At 40.0% G+C, this 26,818-nt stretch overlaps 1 protein-coding gene across 2 annotated transcripts; it reads left to right on the forward strand.

The window, feature by feature from the left end:
* Positions 1 to 11,269: 11,269 nt before the first annotated feature.
* Positions 11,270 to 25,031, forward strand: AQP4 (aquaporin 4). 2 transcript variants are annotated; one of them, XR_004429228.1, is made up of 6 exons: positions 11,270 to 11,430; positions 14,512 to 14,926; positions 15,816 to 15,980; positions 16,261 to 16,341; positions 20,592 to 22,030; positions 22,062 to 25,031. XR_004429228.1 is itself a non-coding variant. In XM_033178074.1 (5 exons), exons 1-5 carry the CDS (start codon positions 11,399 to 11,401, stop codon positions 20,868 to 20,870), a joined length of 972 nt encoding a protein of 323 aa, XP_033033965.1. In that variant the 5' UTR covers positions 11,270 to 11,398; the 3' UTR covers positions 20,871 to 25,031. The 2 variants fall into 2 exon arrangements, 1 of the variants encoding a protein (XP_033033965.1); XM_033178074.1 differs by having other exon boundaries at positions 20,592 to 25,031.
* Positions 25,032 to 26,818: the final 1,787 nt, after the last annotated feature.

Consider the following 26,818-nt stretch of genomic DNA (forward strand, 5'->3'; position numbering starts at 1 on the left):
GCAACATAGCAAGACCCCCGTCTCAACAAAAAATGTTTGCAAATTAGCTTAGCATAGTGGTGCATGCCTGCAGTCCCAGCTACTCAGGAGGCTGGGGTAGGAGGATCACTTGAGTCCAGGAGTTCAAGACTACAGTGAGCTATGAGGCACCCCTGCACTCCAGCCTGGGCAATGGAGCAAGACTCTGTCTCGGAAACATAAACAAATAAATAAATAAAAATTCAATTTAGTTACCATATATTGGGTTTATTCTTGATATTTTCAGAAAATTATAACACACTTAAAAAATTTTTCTGTTTCTGTTCCTAGTATGGTGTCAACATATATAGCTCAATTTGAGGACTGCTGGATTAGAGAATGGTACCAGAGGAGGTAAGAGAGGGTGGGATCCAGAACAGAAGTGGAGAAATTCATCTGAGACAAGGGAGGGATATTTCTCCAGTAAGAAACAGAAGGAGGAGGGGATGAGACAAATGTGGAGACATTTTTAGATTCGGTGGAAGAAATTTGAAGGACTTCCCTTTGGAGGTTTCTTTTCATTGTGATGTAGGAGTTGAAATCACTGGTTAAACATAAGAAGAAAGTACAGGGTATACCAGGAGTCTGAGCAGCCAGTGGAGTGGTTCCAGGGTACCTATCAGAGCCATGCAAAGGGAAGACGGAGCAGCATCGAAGCCCCAGGTTGGGGTGAGTATTCCTGAATCGTGGACCAATCTTCAGAGAGCATGACCCCGCTGAAGCAGCTGGGCGGAACACTGAGCATAATAATATCAACCAGCATTTATGATATGTATTTAATTTCTTATTTATTTAATATCTCAACCATACAGAAATAGAAAGAATGATATCTCAAACACCTGCCTGTCCACTCCCAACATTTCAAGAATTTTAATGTTTTGCCATAGGTAACAGGCTGAATGTTTAATTTATTTCTAGATGTTTTAAAGTGTCCTAAATACTTTATTAGTTGCTTAGTCCACTCTTTATCTTCTAATTTTATAAATGTTCATTTATTCAATTCTGCTACTGCTGTTGATTTTGAAATCTAACTCTACTAGATGGACAACACACTAGGAATTGTACACAGTACACACACCTCCATCAAGATTGAGGTGCTCACTGAAGGTGACCACCTTGCCATCTTTAGCTTCAGAGAGCAAACAATTTTACTGGGAAAATGGTTAAATGGATCTGTTTTCACTTTCTCTTTTAAAGGATACAATATGGCCTGTTGACTCAGTGTATTACGTAGTGAGGATGTGATGCAACCAAAAAAATCAAAGTTCAGCTTCCTTGTCGGAGTGAACAAACTACAATAGTTAGAGCTAAATCTTCAGAACCCAAACTCTGGGAATAGTTCATGTCTTCTACTACTATGTAATTTTGACAGACAACTAACCATTAGAACTCTAATCTTTTCAACTATGGAAGCACTTGTTCTTCTTTCACCAAAATTAAAGGTTTCTGGGATGACATAATACTTAGGAGTGTCTGAGGAACTATATTCCCATATTCAGCTGTAGTTGAACCTAATGATTTCAGCTGAGGCTGAGGCCTTGAGATATTCATGAGTTCTGGTTCTAGCAATTTCTTTTGGCCTGCCTAACATTTCACGAGCCACAAGGCACTTGGGGCCGCACTTTCTTTACTCAAAATGTTGTGCAGTATGGAAAGGGTAATATGAGGTTTTATACTTATTCTGTGAGATCTCTAATGTAATATGCTTTCGAAGGGTATAGTTTTGATACTACCAAGGCACTATAGAGTTCTTTCATGTATTCCACACAATTCCTTATCTTTAAAGTGAAATTATTAGCAATAAAAAGAAATAAGAATCACATTGCTCTTGAAAGCTTATAAGGTGACTTTCATACGCCCCTTTGGTTGGTTACAAAGACTGTGCACAAAAAAATGATTACAACAAAAATGTAAAGTATATGCTGAGTATGTTTCTGAAACCATTCAGACTTAGTTACAATGTTCTATTGTACCATTCACTCTCAGATATCAATACAAATCATAGCTCTTTATGTCAGTACTTTACTGGTTTATTAAATTGTTTCTCAAGAAGTCTCCCCCATTTGAAATAAAAATTTATTTTTTTTACTCTAACCAGTTACACGTATAGGATTCTGTGTTTGTTAAAATCTTTTATCAAATGATTCTAAAATTAGCCAATTTTTCTACAAACTTATTCTATTTTCAAGGAAGACCAAAGTATAACCATTAATTATGGAGCAGTGTAATTATAACACAACCCTATATGTAATTATAACTAAAGCATCCCTGTGTACAATTCCTAGTGAGTCGTCCATTACTGGTGAAAAAGGCCTTTGATTCTTATACCTCCTTACTGGGGCAACTCATGTCTTTTGGGAGCAACATGAAGGAGATCTGATATTTATATGCTTGGAAATAGGGAGGTATGAAGCTATTTTGGAAGGGTGTTGTGGGGGAAGAAAAGAGAAATGACATCTAAATAAAATTAGAGGAACAGGGAAGGTTTTACAGAAAAAGTGAAATTTAAGTTGAATTTTAAAGGATGAGATATAACTTACCTAGTCAGGGAAGGGAAGAAAGAAAGTGTAAGAAGCCCAAGGACTTCTGTTGTACAAGTCCCTGCTATGCACTGAATTATGTCCTCCTCCAAGTTCAGATGTCAAGAAGAACTCATCAGGACAAACAGATACCAGGGATGTGCACACACAGAGAAAAGGACACGTGAGGGCATGGCAAAAAGGCACTCTCTGCAAGCAAGGAGAGGCCCCAGGAAAAACCAAAGTCACCAAATTACCCTTGATCTCCAGTCTCCTGTGAGAAAATAAATGTCTGTTGTTCAAGCCACCCAGTCTATGGTACACTGTTATGGCAGCCTGAGCTGACTAACACAGTCCTATGTAACTAGAAAGAAAAGTGGGTGTCAGGATGGTGGGAGCCAAGTGGGGGAGAACCTGCAGCCAATGATCAAACAGCGAGGGTCAGCAGTTTGAAATCTATCTGGAACACAAGCAGCACCTTTGAAGGATTTTAAGCCAGAGAGTCACAAAATCAGTTTCAGTTGTGTGTTAGAAAGCTTACTCTCCAACAGTTTGGGAGGCTGGGGCAGGCGGATCGCTTGAGACCAGGAGTTTAAGATGAGCCTGGCCAACATGGCGAAACTCTTATCTCTACTAAAAATACACATATACAAAAAAATAGCTGGGCGTTGTGGCGCATGCCTGTAATCCCAGCTACTCAGGAAGCTGAGGCAGGAGAATTGCTTGAACCCAGGAAATGGAGGTTGTGTTGAGCCGAGACCCCGCTGCTGCACTCCAGCCTGGGTGACAGAGTGAGACTCCGTATCAAAATAAAAATATTAAAAAAAAAAAAAAAAGAAAGAAAGAAAGCTTATTCCTGCAGCGATGATTGGTTAGAGGGGTACAGGGCTGTGGGAGGGAGACTCTCTAGGAGTCTCATAATCCAAATGTAAATCATTAAGTTTTGACCTAAGAAGGTGACAATGGGGTAAAAAAGAAGAGATGAATGCAAGAGATATTTATGAGGTGAGAGTGACCGAATCCTGTGATTGATTGGGAGTGTGGATTGAGAGGAGAAGCCAGGAATGACTCCCCACTTTCTGGCTTGGGGTAGCTGGATGAATGGAGATGGCATTTGATTTGAAGGGAAAAAATACAAAATTTTGTTTTGGCTATAGAAATTGTAGAGGCCATGTTTGTAGATGAAAGAGAGCAGTGGACAGAGTGCTTGGTGGAAGGCCTCTACTTTCCCAGTGAAGAATGAGGCATGTGTTCTATGCAGAACTGGGGTAAAGGGAGACAGATGGAAGAATGGTGTCAAGGGGCATTTGCTATTTTTCAGCTGCCTGTATCAAGCCGCCTGCCAAGTTGCATCCCAGAGTCCTCTTGAAGAGGCAGCATGCTAAAGTGATAAAAAACAAGAACTCTGGAGTCTGATTGCCATGGTTCAAATCCAGCCTCACTGTACACTGAGAGTGTGACCTTCAAGCAGAGTCGGTCATCTCTGTCTGCCTCAGTCTCCTTATCTGTAAACAAGGATAGCAATAGTATCTCCTTCAAAGGGTTGTGTTCAGGATTAAATGAGATTGTACAGAAGAGCTGCCATCATTATTACTTCTCACCCACTGAGTGTGGCCTTGGGAGGAGGATAATGCCTGATGACTCTCTCCCTCTATGGAAGTCATCTCTCTCCCTGACCCAGTACCAAACGATCACTTCTACGATTTTGCCTCTGAAGGCAGCAATGCTGGAAAAGGAGGGAGGCTGGAGGCCATCCATCCCAGCAGCTGATGTGCAGGTCCTGCCTCCAGCTTCCAGAGCTACCTGGGGTGTTGCCACTTGCAAACTGGTTCTCCATCCTCCCCACAATTCTGTGAGCCTTAATATACTTTCAATAAACTTTCCTTTGCTTAGGGAAGCCAGAGTCATTTTCTGTCTCAGCTAGGGTTCTGACTGGAGAATGAGAAAGACAGATGACTCTGAACCCATACAGGATTGCAGGGTGTCACTGAGGAGCACCTTTACTTTAGAAACCATAATTTCACCAAGTTATTGATTCTCCACAGTGTTACTCGCAGCGGTACTCAGTAATGTCACTTATTATCAACCACAAAGAGTTAATAAGCCAATGAGGAGATGACATACTAATCAGCTTATTTTTTAATAAAATTTGCAAGGTATTTTGTATTAATCCATAAGACAAAGTAAAGTTTCAAAATGTATTACTTCTGCCTTAAACTCTAAAATGTAGCCATGGAATTATCTATACCCATTTGAAGTTTATGAAATTTTATCATTAATATTAGTACTCTACAGTTACCTAACTTCTTATTTTAAAAGCAATATGCTTCCTTTAACCTGGATCCTTACCTATGCTAGAAAATATTTTATTTCCTTCTGTAATTTAGATAATAAGATTTAGAATGTATGATTTTTTCCAAGGTTTGACATGACTAAGTTTCTTAACTCATAAGCAAATGCCTTTTTTATTTACTTATTTTTTAGCAGCAGTGTCTCACTCTGTCACCCAGATTGGAATGCAGTGGTGCCATCATAGCTCACTGTAGCTCCAAACTCTTGGGTTCAAGCGATCCTCCCACCTCAGCCTCCCAGTGGCTGGGACCACAGGTGCATACTATCATGCCTAATTTTTAAAAATTTTTTTGTAAAGACATTGGTATCTCTATGTTTCTCAGGCTGCCTTGAACTCTTGGCCTGAAGTGATACTCCTGCCTCAACCTCCCAAGCACTGGGATTCGAAGTATGAACTGCCACACCCGGCTTGAATGCCTTTTTTAAAATCATGAGCCTCAGCATCATCCTTACTCACATTTATTAACACTAACATGTATGAAGTTTGCAAAGCATTCCTGCTGGTACTGCCTTATTTGAGCCATATTCACTTGTTTACTCCATCATTCTTTTTAATCTTTACAATGTGACTAATTAATTAGTACAACGACTAAGAGAGGGTTCCCTACTCCCATTGCCATCACAGGCCAGTGATGGAGGTAAAAGAAAACAAGTGATTCCAGCATGCTAGACACAGTTCTACAATGGGATTTCGGAGCCAAAACTATTAGGGAAGCATACAAAAGTTGGACCCAAACCAGAATGAGGTGAGAAGGGCACCTTGATCGATTTTTGTACTATTATAAAGAAGTAACTGAGGCTGGGCAATTCAAAAAGAAAAGAGGTTTATTTGACTCACAGCCATGCAGGCTGTATAAGGAGCATGGCACCAGCATCTGCTTCTGGTGAGGGCTTCAGGAAGATTCCACTCATGGCGGAGGGGGAAGCGGAGCTGGCATGTGGAAGACCACATGGTGAGAGGAGGAAGCAAGAGAGGGAGGAAGGGATGCCAGGCTCTTTTCAACAACCAGTTCTCATGGGAACTAAGTGAGAATTCAGTTACTCCTGCAAGAATGGCACCAAGCCATTCATTAGGGATCCACCCCAATGACCCAAACACCTTCCACCAGGCCCCACCTCCAACACTGGGGATCAAATTTCAACATGAGATTTAGAAGGGTCAAACAGACCAAACCATCACAGAGGGCATCATAGATTTCCCATAAATTTGCAAAAACACAGAACAGACAATCATCTATTCCATTTCAGATGTCGAAAACAGAGCTCAAAGAGGTCAAGGGTCTACAGCCAACAAAAGGTAAATGATTGAGTCAAGACTGCCAACTCTTACCTTTCTCCTTCCACTACACAATGGTATTATCAACAAAATCATTACCATCACTTTATCATCATCATCATCATCAACACAGTAAGAAATTTTATAAGACATATATTCCCGTAACTACAGTTTATATTTTATTTATTTTTTTTTTTTTTTTGAGACGGAGTCTGGCTCTGTCGCCCAGGCTGGAGCGCAGTGGCTGGATCTCAGCTCACTGCAAGCTCCGCCTCTCGGGTTTACACCATTCTCCTGCCTCAGCCTCCCGAGTAGCTGGGACTAGAGGCACCCGCCACCTCGCCTGGCTAGTTTTTTGTATTTTTTAGTAGAGACGGGGTTTCACCATGTTAGCCAGGATGGTCTTGATTTCCTGACCTCATGATCCACCTGTCTCGGCCTTCCAAAGTGCTGGGATTACAGGCTTGAGCCACGGCGCCCGGCCTACAGTTTATATTTTAAAAGAGAGATAAGGTAGCATCAAAACACCAATGAATGAGTCAATACATTACCTAGTTATAACTGCAGAGTATCACATAGGCCTTCCGGTTGTTACGGGTTTCTTAGGTGGCTAGAACCAAGCAAGTTTGCGAAGAGCAGATTTCATGAAGGAGATAAATACTGAGGAGTGTTTGAAGAAGAATCAGAAAATCCTGTGGCAGTGAGAGAAGGGAAAGGGATTGAGGATAAAAGAATCACCTAAATTGGCTCCAAGGTGGGACCTGACAAGGTGTGGTCGCAGGATACTCCCTGCAGCAAAAATACTGGCCAAAGTGCAGCAAGAGATAAGAACATTCAGGAAAGATAAAACCAGTAATGCCGAGACTTGACACCTCTAAGGCCCTTTGAATTTCAGATGTGCCTTCCTGATTGTATGAATGTGGAAAAAAAAAAAAAATAGAGAGGTTAAAGAGAAGGATGTATGATCATTTAGGAAGGAAGAAAAGAAAGTATCTGAATTATTAGAAAGGTCATCCAAGGCCATTCCTAAATAACTTGACTGTTGAGATCAGTCATTTCTTTTTGTGGTCACAGATTATGGCCACTTCTGCTCCTTTAAAAAGTGTTCTGTTTCTAGCATTATTCTGAAAGCATTTTTTTTAACCACCTAGTTTTTTGGCTTACTCTGCTGGTCATACCCCACGTGTACAGAATTTTAAACACCTTTTCTGTCCTTGAAGCTGGAAACATCTCTGTTAGTCTGTTAAAAATGCGGGTACTCTGAGCCCTTCTGTAATGATCACTGTAGATGACAGTGGTGACTGAGTGACAGTGGTCACCAAAATGTTGGCTTAGTTTTTAATATATTCAAATTTAATTTAAATTCTGAAACAATTACTAGTATAGGCTACACTTGGACTATTAACCATTTCAAACATTTTGGTCCAACCCATTAAATCCCAAAGTCCTTTGCTTCCCGGAGAACTGATTGTCTACTATGGATGTCTGAGCTGTTTTTTTAAATGCCCAACCAGACTCTGAGCTGTCATATTAGCTGGGGAAGAGATAAGGTGTAAGAAAAGTATCCAGTCATCCAACCACATTTCTGGTTTTTTGTAACCAGCTTCAGATGAAATACAGTCACTCAATAAAGTCCTTCTGTTTTCTCTTTCCCTCCCTCCCGTTCTCCCTCCCTATTTGCCTGGAGAGGGGAACCCTAAACCCTTTGGAGCATTTCCAGCAGCTCCAAAAGAATCTCTTGACTATTTTCCCAGGGAATTCCTGCCTTAAATGTCAGCAGAGTACAATTCCCCCGCCAAGGCAGAGTCCGCCTGGATCTGAATCAAGAAAAATGTGCCTGCTACACCAAACACGAAAGCCTGGATCTGTTGGGCGTGGGGGCACAGAGAGAGATTTATGGTGTTTCTGAAAGGTTCAACAACCATTGGAAAGATAGGTTTTCTCCCATTAACCTCACTAAGGAACAGGAAGCTAAGTTAAACACTCTGATTCCTTGCTGTATTTGATCATTATTTTTATTTCACTCTTTCGGTGGTGAACTCTATTTCTGGAAGCCATCCTGAATTATAACCATAAGGTAAAGCTTCCTCGAAAAAGGAACAAAGCCCCATTAAGCCCTTCGTCGTGATGGTAGTGGTTGCGGCTGCTGCTGCTGTTGTTGTTCTGTTTATTTGTTTGTTTTTAATGAACATACTGATATATAAGTGCTCTGGGGGAATTCATGATGCTGAGATTCATGAAAAGCAAAGTAAGATTTATGAGTTGCGATTGAATCTGCCCTTACCAGCCTGGAGACACTTCCCGTCTGGTACTGAGGCATTGCTGGCATGTTTAGTGCTTTTGTTTCAGTTTTCAATCTCTGAACACATGAAGAAATATTAAAAGTTCTGAGGGCAAGGATGGGAGAAGGAGTCCACAAATCCCAAAGATATACAACAGCACCCAAGGAAAATAGTATGGCATAGTAGATTAAAAATTCAGAAACAAAGTGTGTCAATTAGCTAGTGTTTGCTAAGTACCTGTCATTTTCACTTATGCTTCTCTCTAGTTCCTCATGTGTTACTGACCCCCAACTTCGCAAGGCTATTGAACTGAAGATTCATAGGGTCATCTGGCGCAAAGACCAATTTTAAATCAATGTGCTATGTAACTACCCTCCCCCAAAAGATCATAACACTATACAATGAGAAAGTCAGTAAGATTTAATTAATAAATTGTTATTCAATTTTTTAATGAATTGCACCCTTTTAAACATACCAGTGGCGGGAGGTGGCGGGGGTCGGGGGGATTCGATTCCAACTGTCACTTGGATCCAGGTCGTCATCAAAACATTTCAATGTAGAAGGTATTACTCATATCACCAGACCTTCCCACCTCTTGGTGACCCACCACCACCAGAAGCACATTGTAGCTGCTTTCCTTCATTATCGCATTCTGCATACAAGACCACAGACAATCCTGTGGGAAATTTCTGCCCCTAGTCCAAAGAAAATCCAGGTAACTAGCTGATTATTGCCTGCAGCTAACAGTATCACAGGACGATCAGTAGTAGCGGCTCAAGTACAAAAAGAATAATCAGCAATACTTAAGAAGAAAAACTACCTCTGGTAGGTGAAGAGTTAATCCCCAGTCAATTTTAAGCTACTCTGCTGAGAGTACTAATAAGTATAGGGGTTGGTGCCAATGAGGGTGGCCCTTCCTTAATGGGAACAGTCATCCCTTAGGAACTGCACTGCCAAGGCATCAGGCAGCCAGAAAACAGGGAAGGAGGCTGAGAAACTGTGGTAACCAACTTTTGCTGGCACATCGTAAAATGGTAACTGCAACTGCCGAGGTTGTGCAGAGAATGCTAATAAGCCTAGGACAACCTGTGAAGAGTGGACCTAGAAAATGTCCACCCACTGACCAGCACCCCTAAGGAGCGCCACTCTGTGGATTCCTGTGGATCTGCCCACAGGACTCATTCACAAGGAAGCCCCTAAACATGGCTGCCTTGTGCCTTAGCTTCACAGCCCTCAGAATACCTCTGACTCAAATGCCTTAGGGTCAGAGTAATGACACTTAGCACATCTGCCTAGAAAGTCAGTTTTCCAATTTGTAACAAACATTTTGCGCCTTTTTAAAATCTCATTCTAAAATCCAAATGGTAAACAGCTTTAAGAATCAATATGAAATGTTTTAAGTGTTCTTTGTGGATTCACATCAATTCTCCCTGCCGCTCTCATCACAATTTATTCCGAATTTCAGGAAGCCTATTAAAGGTAGAAACCACTGATGTACAATAACCAGTGTACAACCATATTATTAAGAATCTAAATTCAATCTTGGTTAACTCAAAATGCTTGAAACAGTAATAAAGTGCTCCTCTGAAAGTCACACTCAAATTTTGAATTCCTCTTTCGAATGAGAGTTCTTCACCCATTCCCATGTCTCAAGTACGCAAATGAAAACAAAACAAAAAACTGTAACTGGGATTTAAAAGTATAACAGTCTTTCTCCTCTCTTATGTATTTCTTTCTTGTCATACTTCATTCTGGAAAAAAAAATCCAATCTGAAATATAAAGTGAGAAAAGGGAGGCGTCCATAGATAATGTGAGTTATTATCATTGTTCTAGTTGTCGACTTGAGTAGTGGGTTCATAGATGTTCATTACATTATTTAAAAGCCATTATAATTAACTATTAGAAAATAAGAGGGCCATACATGCACGAGTGATGACAGAGTGTTATAACTCAGGAATTCTGATTATTCCAATCCCATGCACCTACGGTCTATTTAAAGAAAAAATAATAATGAGATGGTGATGCAGGTAGCTAATGGTTAAACCTTCTAGAGTTCACCAAACTCCTTAGGCAGGGACATCTTCATAAGCACGTAGCCTGTGCAGCTGCACGAGGTCCTGCCTTTAGAAGCACCCAGCTTTTATTTATGCTCTGCTGTCGCAATTTTGAAATTTAAATGTTTTACCAAGGTGTCCTGCATTCATTTTGCACTGGGACCAGTAAATTATAAAATCAGTCCTGTCCCTAGGTTTTCAGAGGTTAAATTTACCTACAGTTCCCCATAATTTCATCCCCATCCAACTTTGATATTTTTTAAGTTTGCTACTTCTTTCCCCCAGATTATTAATATAACAGTCAGGTGAGCACCTAGAGCAGTCTTATTTCCTGTATTTCCTGTGTTTCCTTATTTTTATTGTCCAAATCAGTGCTGCCTGTGCTATAAATGGAGCTGCAGTTATATATTGTGCTTATAATGCTTCTTCTCAGATCAAAAACTTCAAACAGAATTCATTGGCTAAAAAATAAATGCACCAAAGTCTCTATCTCAATTCATCTCAACTGCTGGATTATACAAATTCATTTTCTAATAGTTGCCCAATTTAAACTACAACATATAACCAAACAAGACAAATTCTGAACAATTCTTCGTGGTAGGAAGAATTCAGATAAAGATTTGAGGAAGTCCTCATTTTCAAACATTACTGACTAAATAAAATAAACATAATGTAACTAAATGTTTTTGCATTCCTGAAATGCCCTGTGTCTACAGTGATCAGGTACAGAAAAGTTACTTCAAGTTCAAATATAACTTAGCGATTGCCACATGGTGCAGAATCTTTCCACCCCTAACACTCCAAAAACCCAATCAGACAAGTGGCCGTAATCTGACTCCCAGCACACAGGGAGCAGCGGGGCAGGCAATGAGAGCTGCACTCTGGCTGGGGAAGGCATGAGTGACAGACCCACAGCAAGGCGGTGGGGGTAAGTCCTTCTTTGCCTTAAGGGATCAATGCTCAGGGCCAAAAGATGAAACTGTCTCTTTCATTACAGATGTTTGTGCCTTCTTAGGCAGAATCTGGAAGGCAGCTATGGGGCAGGTGGGTGGTTCTTTTAGATCTAAGTACTGGGCATTTTCAGAAGAGAGGCATAGAGAAGGTAGAACAAAAGGGATGCTTTTTAGGCAAATCCTCCATATGTTTGAGATCTGCAAAAGCCCAGAAAAATTACCTTATGGAGGTACATCTAGCTATAGTGCATTTCATCAGAAAAATTACTCACCCAGATCCTCAGCTGTCCTGGAGTGGAGGAAGCTGAGTGTTCAGCTAGAAAATGATGTGTCCAATTCGGTACAACCGGGTCACATCAACAAATCCCCTTTGTTCTGGGGCAAAAGAAGCAAAACTAATTGTATTGATCATTTCCAGTGAGTGTGAACATGTAAGGGAACACCGACAATAAAAACAGGATGCTATGGGTGATGCTGGGGTGAGCCCTCAGAAGGCCAGAGATATGTCTATGCTGCCAGCAAACTTCAGGGTTCACAGCCGACTGAGGCTGGCACATCTGCCTTGGAAGGAGATCAGATTTTTGTGGATTAAAAAAACAAAGCTAAAAACATTCTTAAAGAGTACATTTATGTTTTGTTTTCAAGTTTTGCACTCTTTTAAATTTCTCTGGCTGATGAAAATTTGAAGCTGAAAGAGCAACTGAGTTTCTTAAATTAGGTCTCTGGAGAGGTAGACAGGTGCATGAGAGACCAAGCAAGCAGAGAACTGGGGAAATGGCAGAAGTGAGAGGTGAAGGGGGTGAGCGGGGGGCTGGTCTTTTCTGGGTCCCACCTTGCCTGGTGTCTCCTGCGGGGCTGAGAAGGACGTTGTTTCCTTCCCACCTAGCTTCCTTAGCCTCCTGTTTTGTCCTCCTCCTTCTCCCCACTAACCCTGACCACAAACAACAGCACCTGTGATCGCATTTTGCCCCCTTTGCCATCTCGGCTACAGCCCTGGGCTGCCAGTGAGTTCAGAAGTGACTCTCCTAACTTGTTCAATGTATGACTTTTCTGAGTTTGCCCTCTTTGGGAATATTTTTAGTGTCTCCTCCAGCGTGCCCTCCCTGCCCCATTCCAACTACCGTTTTTGTTTCTTTACATTCTCTTCCTCTAGAGAGTATGATGTCTTTGTCATCCCACCTGGGGTTTTTCATACTTCTGAGATTTGCTTCACTGGGGAAGGGGATGCATGGGATGTGGCTGGCCACCCCGCTGTGGAGCCAGCTCTTCCTTTTTCCTGCCACCCAGGCTTAGGCAAGAAAGGGTTTTTCACTCTCCACCTCTAAAGCAAAGCCCCTTAGCAAACTGAGGGCTAGGCTGAGCTGGAAATTCCCCTCACCCTTTTTGGCACTGCATTTCCTCACTACCCATGCAGAAAGCAGGCTCCCGGGAACATTCAGTGAGGTGGGGAAATGAAGGCCCCACAATTTGTCAGAGGGAAAGCCACAATAATATTAATCTCTTAAAGCACTTGGCTTTCTTGCCTAACCCCTTACGTGGTCCTCTGCAATTAGATTCACTGGTAAATGCTCTCCATACTTCTTGGCTCTCATGACTATCAAAGGCAAAGGACAAGGGCAAAAGTCTTAGATAACATGGTAACTGGGGTAATTGCCCCCACAAAAGGGCAATCCTAGCCATTTCCTCCCAGAATGAGCAGTTGGCATCAGTATCGTCAAATCACCCCTTCTCTGCTCCAAAGATCTAATGACAGCAAGAGGGATATAGATGGGAGGAGAAGGCGTCCTCCCTCTCCCAGACTGCCTGCCCACCACCCTCCCCCGAGAAGCTCCGCAAGGTGAGACGCACTGTCCTCTAAGCCCATGTAACAGAAAGCCATCAAGAAGACCTTAGAGAAAAGCCGTTTTCCATAGAGCCTTCTGCTCAGGGGCCCAAAGTTTCCCTAGCCACACCCCCTTTTCCTGACTTCCCAAGCTCTGCACCATGAAGGCAAGAAGGGTACAGGGGCATTGCTGGCACACCCCAGCCTCCAGGCTCCCTTTGGCAGGTTTATCTGCGTTTGTACGGTCAGGGTCAAGGGGTGAGAGAGGATTGGGCACGAGGAGAGGCTGTCCTTCCTCCCCTAAAAGCATCCCCCCTCCCATCTCTCCCCACCTCCAGCGGCCAGGATGCAGCCGGGCCGGCGGGCAGGCGGGCGGACTCGCGGGGCCGATTCTGTGTGTGCACCTGGCTGCCACCCCGGAGCCTGGCACGAGCCGGGAATGGCCGCTGCTCCGCCCTCTGAGAGGCGCTGCAGGCTCCCTGGGGACGGAGGTTGACACGTCCCTGTGCCGCGCGCCCAGATCTGGGCGGTGCACGGTGTCCCTTGGGCAGGCTCAGCTGCCGGGCTCCTCCCGCTGGCAGCCTGCTCGCTCCTGGCGCAAAGGAGAGTGAGGGAGTGTCGCTGTCCCAGCTGAGGCCCCGCCTGTTCCCATCGCCCTAGCTAGTCACCAGAAGCTCCTCTCCCCTCAGTGAGTTCACTTTCTCAAAAGACAGTCTTCAGCACCCTGGCTTCCTAGAAGTCTTCCTCCTTAATCCAGAGTCTTGAGGGAGGGGGAGATGTTCAGAATGCCATTTCAAAGCAATCAAATGCAAAGCTAGAAAAGGCGACCCCCCCACGCATACCTTGTTTTAATGCTTTATGTTCAAAATATAAGTGGCATGTAAAATGTACTTGAAACTTAAAAATTTGCTCTAAGGGAATTAAGTACAAGGTAAATATATTTTATTCTCAATATTTTAAGGAATTTGATTTAGACATTTTCCTTTCTAGGGACAGTTTGGATAATTTTCCAGTGAAACTGGATGATCTTTGAATATTAAATCAAAGGCGACTAGAATAACAGTCTCTTGACTATTCATGAAGGAGCTTTAGCAGAAGCATTCTTTCTTGGTGTTCTAATCACACTTGGCAGCACCTGCCCACAGTACCCGAAGATGGCAGGCCTTGTTCCCTTCATCTAAATTCATAAACCTGGGTGTAGTGGCTTCTGATGATGATTTGTTTCTCTTTTCAGTAAGTGTGGACCTTTGTGTACCAGAGAGAACATCATGGTGGCTTTCAGAGGGGTCTGGACTCAAGCTTTCTGGAAAGCAGTCACAGCGGAATTTCTGGCCATGCTTATTTTTGTTCTCCTCAGCCTGGGATCCACCATCAACTGGGGTGGAACAGAAAAGCCTTTACCGGTCGACATGGTTCTCATCTCCCTTTGCTTTGGACTCAGCATTGCAACCATGGTGCAGTGCTTTGGCCACATCAGCGGTGGCCACATCAACCCTGCAGTGACTGTGGCCATGGTGTGCACCAGGAAGATAAGCATCGCCAAGTCTGTCTTCTACATTGCAGCCCAGTGCCTGGGGGCCATCATTGGAGCAGGAATCCTCTATCTGGTCACACCTCCCAGTGTGGTGGGAGGCCTGGGAGTCACCATGGTAGCATCTTTAGCTATTTTCAAACTAGGACTCTAAGCTTCTTGCAAACTCTTTGCTAAATAATGCCTTGGTGGCATGAGGCACATCCCTAAAATAGCTAATTTACTCCTAAGGAATTTTTGGATGATTCTTAATAGTGTGAAAACTGATTCTGGCAGTATTTAGGTATATCTGTAAGAAATCATTGTTTGCTCTTGAGTGCTTAAAAATAACAAAATCTAGGTGGCCTGAAAATTGTGTTGGTTTTTACCTCTCCTTCTCCCATTCCAGTTACTATATTGACTTTATATTTAGCTTCATGCATTTTCCTTACAATTATTTGTTCACTAGCAGAAAAAAACTATTTTCTTGTCATGTTCATAAGATGTACAATGATCTACATAAAGGGTTGTGCTTAAAAAACGTAGACATCCGATCCTAGTTTTGTTCTTAGCTGATTAGGAGTATCAATTGTTAACTCAGCACAAGGGCTGATTTAAAAAAAAAAAAAAAAAGCACATGGCTTAAATTTTAATTGAAATATATATTAATTAATTTAAACCTAATTAATGGATTTAATCATTGCCTTATGCAATTACAAGGCTCTCAAGAAATTCTTTTACAAGTTAAGTGCTGCAGTGGCACATTTTGCTACCTTTGTAGAAAAGGACATTCAGCACAAACTCCTGCTTGGTCATTGTAAGAGTAATTATCTGTGATGACCCAAAATGAATGTAAATTTATTCTTTCTTTTTGGGGGGGTGAGAGAAGGAAGGTTTCAGTTGAAGGTGAGGTAGAAGACTCACCTTTATTTTTACACGGATCAAATGTGCCTTTCACAGTGATATTAATACATTGTCATCGAAAATACTCTTGCTTCAATTCTGATGGAGTATTTTTCCTTCTCTAGGTTCATGGAAATCTTACCGCTGGTCATGGTCTCCTAGTTGAGTTGATAATCACATTTCAGTTGGTGTTTACTATCTTTGCCAGCTGTGATTCCAAACGGACTGATGTCACTGGCTCAATAGCTTTAGCAATTGGATTTTCTGTTGCAATTGGACATTTATTTGCAGTAAGTTTCCAAGTCCATTTATATAATCAATCCCACCTCATTTATCCTCACTCTAGCTGGCCTGAAGATGTTGTGTTTTACAGCAGTTGCTCTTTAGTATCCAGCCATGACTGTCCATTTTAGGTTGTAATTTTTCCAACTGCGCAATAAGAATGTTGATCTAGCTGCTAACATCTTGTGGTTCCTCTAAGTGACAAATGACAGCAAATTGCAATGAATGATACTTGCTAGTAGCCCTGTTTCAGCAATGTCTGAAGTTGTTTTTTCTTGTTTCCTATAGATCAATTATACTGGTGCCAGCATGAATCCCGCTCGATCCTTTGGACCTGCAGTTATCATGGGAAATTGGGAAAACCACTGGGTAACCCTCATATTGATAGTCCTTATCTTCCTACAGTTGAGGACAATTACCTGTGGGACTCTTGTATTTTTCATTATCTTGCTTATCAGTTTCTCTTGCATTTCTCCAACCTTGACCCCCACTTTATTTACATCTTTTATAAAGACTAGGGAAAGACTAGCACAGATCTGCTGTAAAACATCTCTTATATATCTGTTCTAGGCCTTCAATAACAGTCTTTTCCTTTTTTGAAGCACTATTTTAGACACTGTACCTGACAGATTGCAGCAGAATACACTGTATATGGAGGTTGCCCATGTGGATCAAGTTAAAGTTAGCATGGTGTAGTAAATTTGGTGTTTAAATAATTGAAAGTAAAGTCTTCCCAGCAAATCACAGAAAAAAATTGCAAAAAAAAAAAAAAATGAATGAAATACTTAAAAGCGCTGCCCATAGCAAAGATATTTACCCTTTTTTGTTTACAAATGCATAAACTCAATTAATAGTGTGTAAGTTGCAAATATTTGAACTGCAGATGGTGTCGAATAAATAATGCAAAGGTTTATGCTATTATCACCATAACCGTAACTGGAAAAATGAATGACTCACAGAAAAGGCTCACTTTTCAGTCTCAAACCCAACCTGTTATAAATAAATATTTATGAATGTAGTGGCAGTGCTTCCAGAGAATAGCAGTGTCCATTTAAAAATATTATAATTAATTTTGTTTCCGTTGTTTCTCACAGCAAAGAAATTTAAATCCTTTACAATTAAATAAGTAATGCAGCAATTGTGAAGGCCACCAACATGCTAACTTACAATAGCCAATAAAAATATGACACCTGTAAGCCAGCTTCAAAGAGGGCTAGCTTTTATTATAGCTTACATATTGCAAATGTCACCTGCAACTTTTAAAAATTCATGAATATAACAGAATATGCCCCTTGTGTTTATTCAGACAGTGATTACTGACCTAGTCACAGCCATTCATCTATGGTATACACTGCAAATGACAAGAAAATGCACCACTGCTCTGTGCATTCACTTCTAAGAAAAGTATACCAAATCTTTAAAAGTAATCTACAGCATTAAATAACAGAATGAGAGTCAGTGTTCAAATCAAGACTTGGCCAACAATGCCATCCATGAGATTAGTCATTTTGCCACTGATACCTCCATTTTTGTGTCAAAAAATGTTACCACATTAACAGAAATGGAAATTTCTAGTGAGTAGTATATGATCTTTTTCTTCTTCCTCTTTTTGAGATGGAGTCTTGCTCTGTTGCCCAGGCTGGAGTGCAGTGACACGATTTTGGCTTGCTGCAACCTCCTCCTCCTGGGTTCAATAGATTCTCCTACCTCAGCCTCCCGATTATAGGTGCACGTCACCACACCCAGCTAATTTTTGTATTTTTTCATAGAGACAGGGTTTCACTATGTTGGCCAGGCTGGTCTCGAACTCCTGACCTTAGGTGATCCACCCGCCTCAGCCTCCCAAAGTGCTGGGATTATAGGCATGAGCCACAGTGCCCAGCCCTGATCTTATAATGAAAATACAACTTTCAGTTCAACAAATTAAATTGAAACTATTTTGTCATTAACAACTTTTAGTTAAATTTATAAGCACTTGAAAATGTAGATGAAAATATGTATTTTGTTAATTACTTGTCAGTTGTAGTAAGCTAGTTAAAATTTAAATAGTAGGAAAATTCTTAGCTTGTTGATTAAACCAAAAGTTTCCCATGCTATATTATACCAAACTTATTCTACTAAAAATAGCAATGGTTATATGAAATGTAGAACTAAAGTATATTTGTAGGTAGAGAGATTAGGAATAACATTAAAATATTAATTGGGTTTTTTGTATAGTATAATGATATTATTTTAGTTTTCTTTACACTTTTACACGTTTTCTAGATTTTTAGCAATAAAGATTCTTTCAAGTACATAAGACTTCATTCTGAAATAGCAACTTGACACTGAGATCTGTTTATTGTTGAGAACATGCATCTAGGTCTCTCACTCACAGATGTTTTGGAAAGGGTAGTAATTATTTTGCTGTTCTGGTCTCCCTTGTGGGATCTGTAGCCTGTGGAATAGTATATGTCTAATGGGACCTTACTAAAGGAACAAAGAACAAAGACATTTAGAGGAGGGCTCCCGTTTCTCCTTTAAAAGAGCATAGAGAAGATAAAGGCTCATACGGGTTTTTTCATGTTCAAGAGAGGAACTTGATTCTTCCAGCCACTCTAACAACAGTTTCCCCGTCAATGTTATGTCTTCCATCTCAGCTTAAAGTTTGAATTTTATTTAAATCTTACAATGAGGATGCAAACTGAGATTAATTTGCAGAGGGTGTTTTAAACAAAAAGCATCCATAATTTTTTTCTCAAATGAGTAATACAGTGGTAAACAGTATACTACAGTGTTTGGAACAGTGTTTCAAAAGAGAGGTTTTCATTTTGTTTTTTGTTTGTTTGTTTGTTTGTCTGAGACAGGGTCTTACTCTGCTGCCCAGGCTGGATTACAATGACATGATCATGGCTCACTGCAGCCTCAACCTCCCTAGGCTCAAGTGATCCTCCTATCTCAGCCTCCCAAGTAGCTGGGACTACAGGTGCACACCACCAAGCCCAGCTAATTTTTTTGTATTTTGTAGAGACAGGGTTTCACCATGTTGCTCAGTCTGAACCAAACTCTTGGGCTCAAGCGATCCACCCACCTTAGCCTCCCAAACTGCTGAGATTACAGGGGTGAGCCACTGTGCCCAGCCTCAAATGAGAGGTTTGAAGTCAGACAGGTCTGAAATCTCAGCTCAACCATTTGCTAAGCACAAAATCTTAAGCAAGCTTCGTACCCTCTCAGAGTGTCACTCTTCTTTTCATAAAATGGGAAGAATAATAATATTTATCTCATAGATTATTGTTAGAATTAAATGAGATTATACAAGAAAAGTGCCAAGTACGGCTGGCTCGGGGACAGTGCTCAATAAGCAGGGTTTCTGTTGACCAAGTGCGTCTGCTAAATAAATGTCTAATATTCTACAGCACACATGTGCTCTAAAGCAAATGTCTGCACTTCATTCAAACTCAAAACTTTATTCTAGGTGCATAGCTAATATGTAATAATAATTTCCGGCTGGGCACGGTGGCTCACGCCTGTAATCCCAGCACTTTGGGAGGCCGAGGTGGGCGGAACACGAGGTCAGGAGATTGAGACCATCCTGGGTAACACGATGAAACCCTGTCTCTACTAAAAATACAAAAATTTAGCCAGGTGTGGTGGCGGGCACCTGTAGTCCCAGCTACTCGGGAGGCTGAGGCAGGAGAATGGCGTGAACCCGGGAGGCGGAGCTTGCAGTGAGCAGAGATCGCCCCACTGCACTCCAGCCTAGGCGACAGAGGGAGACTCCATCTCAAAATAATCATCATCATCATCATCATCATCATCATCTCCATTTATTTTAATCCTGTGGAATTGCTACTCCTCAACTAGCCATAAACTCATGTTTTTTCACCAAGCCACCATCGTAAGAACCACATAGATGAAAACTATCCGCACAGTAATGAACACATGAGGTTTTCATTTAAATCAAATCACCAAATTTTGGAAGCCTGGAATGGAGCAGATAGTACTAAGAACTAAAAACTATTAAGTACTTTACAAGTATTATTGCACTTCATGCTTTTACCCCATGAGGTTCGTATTATTATAATCCCCACTTTACAGATGGGGAAAGTAAGGCTTTGAAAGTTAAGTAACTGATACAAGCACTCACAGCTCTGCTAAGTGGTAGAGCTGGGTTGGTTTTGATCATGCTGACCTGAATAATGGAATCCCCAAAAGATAAAGTCTGTGTGATGATCATGATTGTGCAGGAAACCAGTGAAAGATGACAATATTGAGAAAATAAGGACTCTCCAGAAATTTTTTTTCTATATTAAAGAATTCTTAGTGCGCTTAATTTGTAACACCACCAAAGAGGAGCTATCTTTACATTAAGGATTATCATACGATGGAAGAACATAATTAATAAAAAGAGAATAGGAGATGAAACAGTTCCTTCTTGTTTTCTGTTCAAATGCTGTTTAATGATTTATGGATCTCTGATGAGGATTTGGTGTTTTTTCTTATTTCCTCTCCAAGTCCCCTCTTTTTGATGCATGACACAAATACACTCTTAATTTAACCCAGCTAGATCATATTCATGAGCTGCTCAATGGAATAGCTTCTCTCTACTTATACTCTATCCTCTTTCATCTTTTCCTTAGATATATTGGGTTGGGCCCATCATAGGAGCTGTCCTCGCTGGTGGCCTTTATGAGTATGTCTTCTGTCCAGATGTTGAACTCAAACGTCGTTTTAAAGAAGCCTTCAGCAAAGCTGCCCAGCAAACAAAAGGAAGCTACATGGAGGTGGAGGACAACAGGAGTCAGGTAGAGACGGATGACCTGATTCTAAAACCTGGAGTGGTGCACGTGATTGACATTGACCGGGGAGAGGAGAAGAAGGGGAAAGACCAATCCGGAGAGGTATTGTCTTCAGTATGACTAGAAGATCGCACTGAAAGCAGACAAGACTCCTTAGAACTGTCCTCAGATTTCCTTCCACCCATTAAGGAAACAGATTTATTATAAATTAGACATGTGCAGGTTTGTTGTTTCATGTCATATTAGTCAGTCTAAACAATAAATATTTCATAAATTAGCAAGGAGGAAAGGAAGAAACCTATTGTGAATTTCAAATCTAAAAAAAGAAATATTTTAAAAATATCCTTAAGCAAATATATACCTATTTTATCTAGTTACCTTTCATTAACAACCAATTTTAAATGTGTGTCAAGATTTGGTTAAGTCTTGCCTGACAGAACTCAAAGACACGTCTATCAGCTTATTCCCTCTCTACTGGGATATTGGTATGGTCAATTCTTATTTGAATATTTATTCTGTTAAACTAAGTTTAACAATGGCAAAATACAGTATGTTACAGTCATGCACACACAAGAGAGAAAGTATAACAAGCTCTTTCGTGAGCAATCCCTTATTTATAGAGTACCTCAGCAAAAGAGCATTAGCCAGTGTCACTGCTAATCAGTTACTTCCTTCCATTTATATCACAAATACACAAGTTTCAATTCTAACTTCAATTCATAGTATTTCTTCTTCCTCCTCATTGCCTAAAGTAATGTGGGACTAAAGCCCAGAAATTTGAAAAGAGTATTCAGAAACCCTTCCCAAATCATAAGAGCACCTATTGAGATGCAAGACAAGCAGACTCATAAAATCTTATAGAGGCAGAGGAAAAGTTACCACTATACAAAAATCACAAACAGAAAGGAAATCTGTACTCTGGTATCAAATGGTTGATCTGTTTTCAGTGCACACCCTCAAATGCACCACACCAGTTTAATGATCTAAGCTTTTAACCCCTTTACCACTTTGCTTATTTTTTAAAAACTTATTGGCAAAACTGGGGATTTTGTTTGTAACTTTGGTTATCTATACTTAAACATTAGCTGAGACATATTTTTGATAACAAGAACTTAGCTAGTTGAGTCCTGGCTTTTTGTTGATTATTTAAGCTGTGTTCACTCTAGAAGGTGTAAAGGCCCTGTCCCAATCTCTGCCCTCTCACTTCTCATGACATTTGTTGATAATCTTTACTGCATGTGTAATCATATTTGAGTGAATTAAAATGTATGACAGACAAGGTACAACATGGTTGTAGAATAAAATGATAAGGACGTCAGATCACTCTGTATTCAAAGCTTACCAGAAGACCAATCTTTCATTTCTGGATCTATTGTACATAACCCAGCACATTTTTAAAGTATTTTTGTTCCTGACTCATTTACTTGTCAAAATAATTTGGTTTTTGGTCCTGCTTTGCCTTTTGTCAGTAGAATGTTCTCCAGAAACCCCAGTTTCTGTCATCTTAACTAGTCTAGTCTAGCTGTTATCTTAGACAAAGAACTGCAAATGTCAATTTCACTGAACAAAAGCTATTAGAAGGAAAGCAGAAACCTATCACTGCAAGGAGTGACTTGTGAATAACTGATGATCAAGGGCTGTCTTCTCTCAAGCATGGTTCCAACTGTGTGTCACTTTTTAGCGTTAATGGCAGTTGTGTGTCTGTGGCAATGAGATAATGGACCACTATTAAACCTGATTCTCTTCGGTGCTAGGAAAGAGTGATGTGTGAGATTCCCAGAGAGTCATCACACCAGTGTTATGCCTGGGAGTGCCATTGGCATACCGCAGGTGCCTAAATCCCAGGCCCCTTTCTCAGGGGGCGTGGCCACACCACACACTGTGCCAGTGACATATGGTTACCTCCTAGCAGGGACGGCACCTATGGAAACTGGGGTGCAAATCTCCCAGAGATGGTTTGCACCGTCATTTCAAATGTTTGCACAATATACCACTTAGAGGCTTAAAATCAGGGTGGTTCAGTTCAAAAGGTAATATCAACCATCAGCAAACACGTCAATTTAAAAATAAGTTCAGTTAACAAGGAAGTGTTAAACAGATTTTTTGAATACACTTACAATATACTGGCTTATAATCATTTTTATTCTGCCATATGGTTTATTTCATATACACTCACTTCCAATTATAGTATTCAATAAGTTAGGGTTTAAAAAAAGTGAATGATGTTTTTGTACTTTGTTTCTAGTAGCTAGCAGAGAGCCTGGCACATAGTAGGTCTTTGAAACAAGTGTGTTAATTAATAAAAATATATAAATCTCATTTGAGATTTAAGAATATAAATAATTTTCTTTTAATCTTTATCTTGCTCAATATTTAATAGGAAGTATGATTTCAAGGACTACTAAAGGAAGGCAATATAAATGTGAAAACCATAAAATATATTTTTTGCATTCTACTATTTATAGGGGCATGAAATGAATGAAAGCTTTAGCACTTTTTTCCCCCTGCATATGAGACAACATATTTTTTATTTCACTCAAGGCTCTGCCAGTAAAAAGTAATGAAATTGTACCTTTCTAATGACATCTATGCAGCAGGGGTCTCTCGCCTTGTAGATGACACCAAATTATCCAAGTGTATTCGAAGACTGGGGCTTTTTTCTTTAATCCCTTCTTATTAATGAAGTGCATAGTGCTGCTCCCAGGAGACCACTGCTGACAGATACACAGAGAAGAAATCAGAGAGGAAAAACTGGGAAGACATAAATGAATTACACCCAGCCATGAAACAATGCCAACTGTCTCTTCCCTAAGGAAGAGTACAGTTACCCTAAAATTGTAAGGTGGTCCCTACACTGAAAACGCACATAGTTTGTCAAAAGTGTACAAAAGGGAAAGAGTCCGATTTTAAGCTTTCAAGGGAACAGAATTTGAATGCATGTTTCCATTGTTGAAGATCACATTTTCTTCAAAGAGCCTTAACCTTTTATACTGGAAGGAAATATTTTCTGGACCTAAGTAGTTGCCTCAATTTAAGATTCCTACACGTTATTTCTGCCATTGATGCTTTTCCTAAACCCTTATACTATCTTTTTATCATCTGAGCCTTTTCTTAATGCAGCTCCTAGGTGCTAGCTAGAGCTGCTGCTCAGTATTGAAGACTTTACAAGAAGATTAGAAATCTTTGGAAAATATATGTGATGAAATTGAGCTATATGATTTATTAGAGATCTGACTCCGAAGAGTACAGAATACTGTTCCCAGACCATGAAACCAGACAACACTTGTATTGGTTTAAACTCGATAATAACAGGAAAATCCCAAAATAGAGCAGTAAATTCAAATGGTAGGATGAATCCTGGAAAGCCTCCGATTGCAGCATGTTGACACCAACCTCACATGTTATGAACATTTCACAGAGAAATTGCCTTTGTGACAGCTGAAGATGGCACAGATATCTTCTGTGTCTGAGGGGCACAGACAACCTTATCAAACAATATAAAAGCCAATATAAATTCTCATTGTAAGTACTACGGAATATGCAAATTCAGAACATTTTATACCTAAAGGTAATTCTGTCTTTCCTAATGTGTTTATAACACGAAAATTATTGGAAGATGTGGTTACTATTTGGAAAGTGTAATGTAACAAAACTCTCTTTCGTTACCACAAATTTTGTGAGTTTAGTACTTTACAGATTGTCCCATAAGGGCAGTAGCTTTTGAAACCCATAATTCTCCAAAATAAATGAAAGACATTTAATTCAAGGATCAAAAATTGTGGCCACTTTTGCAAATGACTACCTAAAGCCTGTGAAAATACATTTCAAAAAACGTTATGTGCAATGAACACTAAATGTAAGAGCAAAACAGTGTGACTCACTCATGTTAAAAAAATCAAAGAGCTAAAAAATACATCTAATTTATGTAATCCATTGGAATGTATTTCTAGGTTTTCTTCAGGATTAATTAAATAAACATGCAATTTATGAAAACATATAAACAATTATTTATCACTTTTATGACCCAAATCACAATAAAATTGTCATTTAGGATAAACTGGGGAGAATAGACTGAACATATGGTTATATTCACAGTTATTTATTAACTTAAATGTTATTCCAACATTAGAGCTAATGTTAAAAAGATTTAAACTGTAATGTCTAATATTTGGAATAATATATTAAAGTATTAGCATTGTGGTTGATTTTCACAAATTATGTTGCATCTTGTACTACTAAGCTCGTGAAAATAAACATTCAGATGTTTTAAAAGGTAAACATGTTTGATAAAGTTAAAAATTCATTTGTAGTTAGATCTTAAGATGATCCTTTAGAATGATCAGGAGGTTTGATATTTGAGTATAATCAACACCAAAGGAAATGGTGGTAGGCCCATGAAATCAAATGTATTTTTTGAAAGCCTGCAGAGTATACACTGTGGGACGCCCTGATACAGATAGTGAAAATTGTGTTTGTACAGGCTTAATTCTGAATGTCCACATCTATGCAAAATAAACCATTGGTTATCAGCTATCATTATGATGAATCTAAAAGTGAAGACACAAACAACTGCCACTAGTATTGCTAAATAAATGATCCATCCTCAGGCCATTTGGCAGATTCTGCCTACCCAGATGGATAATGTAGGCTCAATGAGTACTGGTTTAACCCTCCGGGTTCTTGGTTTCAGGGGCTTCTCAATTTTGAGAGGTTATACACTCTCAGTGGAAGACTAAGGACAATCATGTATGTAGTGTGCAACCCATCAGATGAGTGGTGAGTGATGTCTTAGAAGCCAGATGGATAAGTACCTCACTTATAGCATTGGTCACACTGTAGTGAAATCATTGGTGTAGGTATCTATCTCCTCCACTAGATTCTAAACTCCTTACTGTGTCTTATTTCTTCTGTATCTTCCCACTCTCACCTCTACCCATTGGCACTGAGACGAGGCTTGACTCTTCACTCAATAAGTGCCTTTCACTCAATAAGTACTTGTTGCATGGATAAAAAAAGAATTAATATCTTACAATCATTAGGAAATGTTCAATCTAGTTGGATTTTGCTGCATAGATGTGTGCTAAATATTTGAATTCTTATCGTTTCAGGTAGAAACCCAAAATTAGCTCAAACACTAAAGAAAAAGGGAAATGCACACAAAGAATAAAACACTAATTGGATTTCTAAAATTTATACTTAATGTGTAGGCAACTAGACATGTTTTCATTGCTATATTTATACAATGGCCAGATGTTAGACGAAATTTAGCTCAATGAGTACTGCAGCAAAAAAAAAAAAAAAAAAAATTTTAACAAGCATAGAAACCCACAGATAAAAATGTCAGCTTGCTTTTGGATAATTAGTCCGTTTGGAAAATGTCCAAAACAATGTCACCTGAATTAATTCTTACTATTTTTCCGTTTTTCTACTTCTTCAATCTTTGGGTTTAAGGCAACATTAAGAACTCCAAAAAGCTGAGTTGAGTTCTTCAATTTCCACATGTTCAGAAATCTCTGGGAAATGATGATGATGTTTGTAATCTTTTTGCATACCACATGGCTGATGCTCAATACATGCAAGATGGATGGATGGATGGATGGATGGATGGATGGATGATGGATGGATGATGGATAGGTGGATAGATGGATGATAAATGATGGATGGATGGGTGGATGACAGAAACACTCTAATCTGGGAGATACTAAACTAATCTGTGAGTAGATGAAAATCATAGCCTGTATTCCTTCTATCCTTTCAAGGATTGCTTTTCATAGAAGAGTTATAGAGTTATGAAAGCATCAGCCAAGGGTTTCAAGGGAAGAGGAGAAATGAATGCATTAGAATAATTATCAATTGTGAGCACATATATGGGAATTTTGAATGTATAAATATTATTCTCAAGTACTTAATATTCGAAGCTCATTGTGGGCCAAGCATTTTTGTCATTCCCATTTCCAAAGATGAGGAAACCAAGTATCAAGGAAATTAAGTAAATTACTCAAAATTACATTTAAAGGTAAAGCAAAAACTGGAATATAGATCCCAATTGATCCGAATCCCTACATAGT

Source organism: Trachypithecus francoisi, unplaced genomic scaffold, assembly GCF_009764315.1.
Source record: "Trachypithecus francoisi isolate TF-2019V2 unplaced genomic scaffold, Tfra_2.0 Lachesis_group19, whole genome shotgun sequence".
NCBI lineage: Eukaryota > Metazoa > Chordata > Mammalia > Primates > Cercopithecidae > Trachypithecus > Trachypithecus francoisi.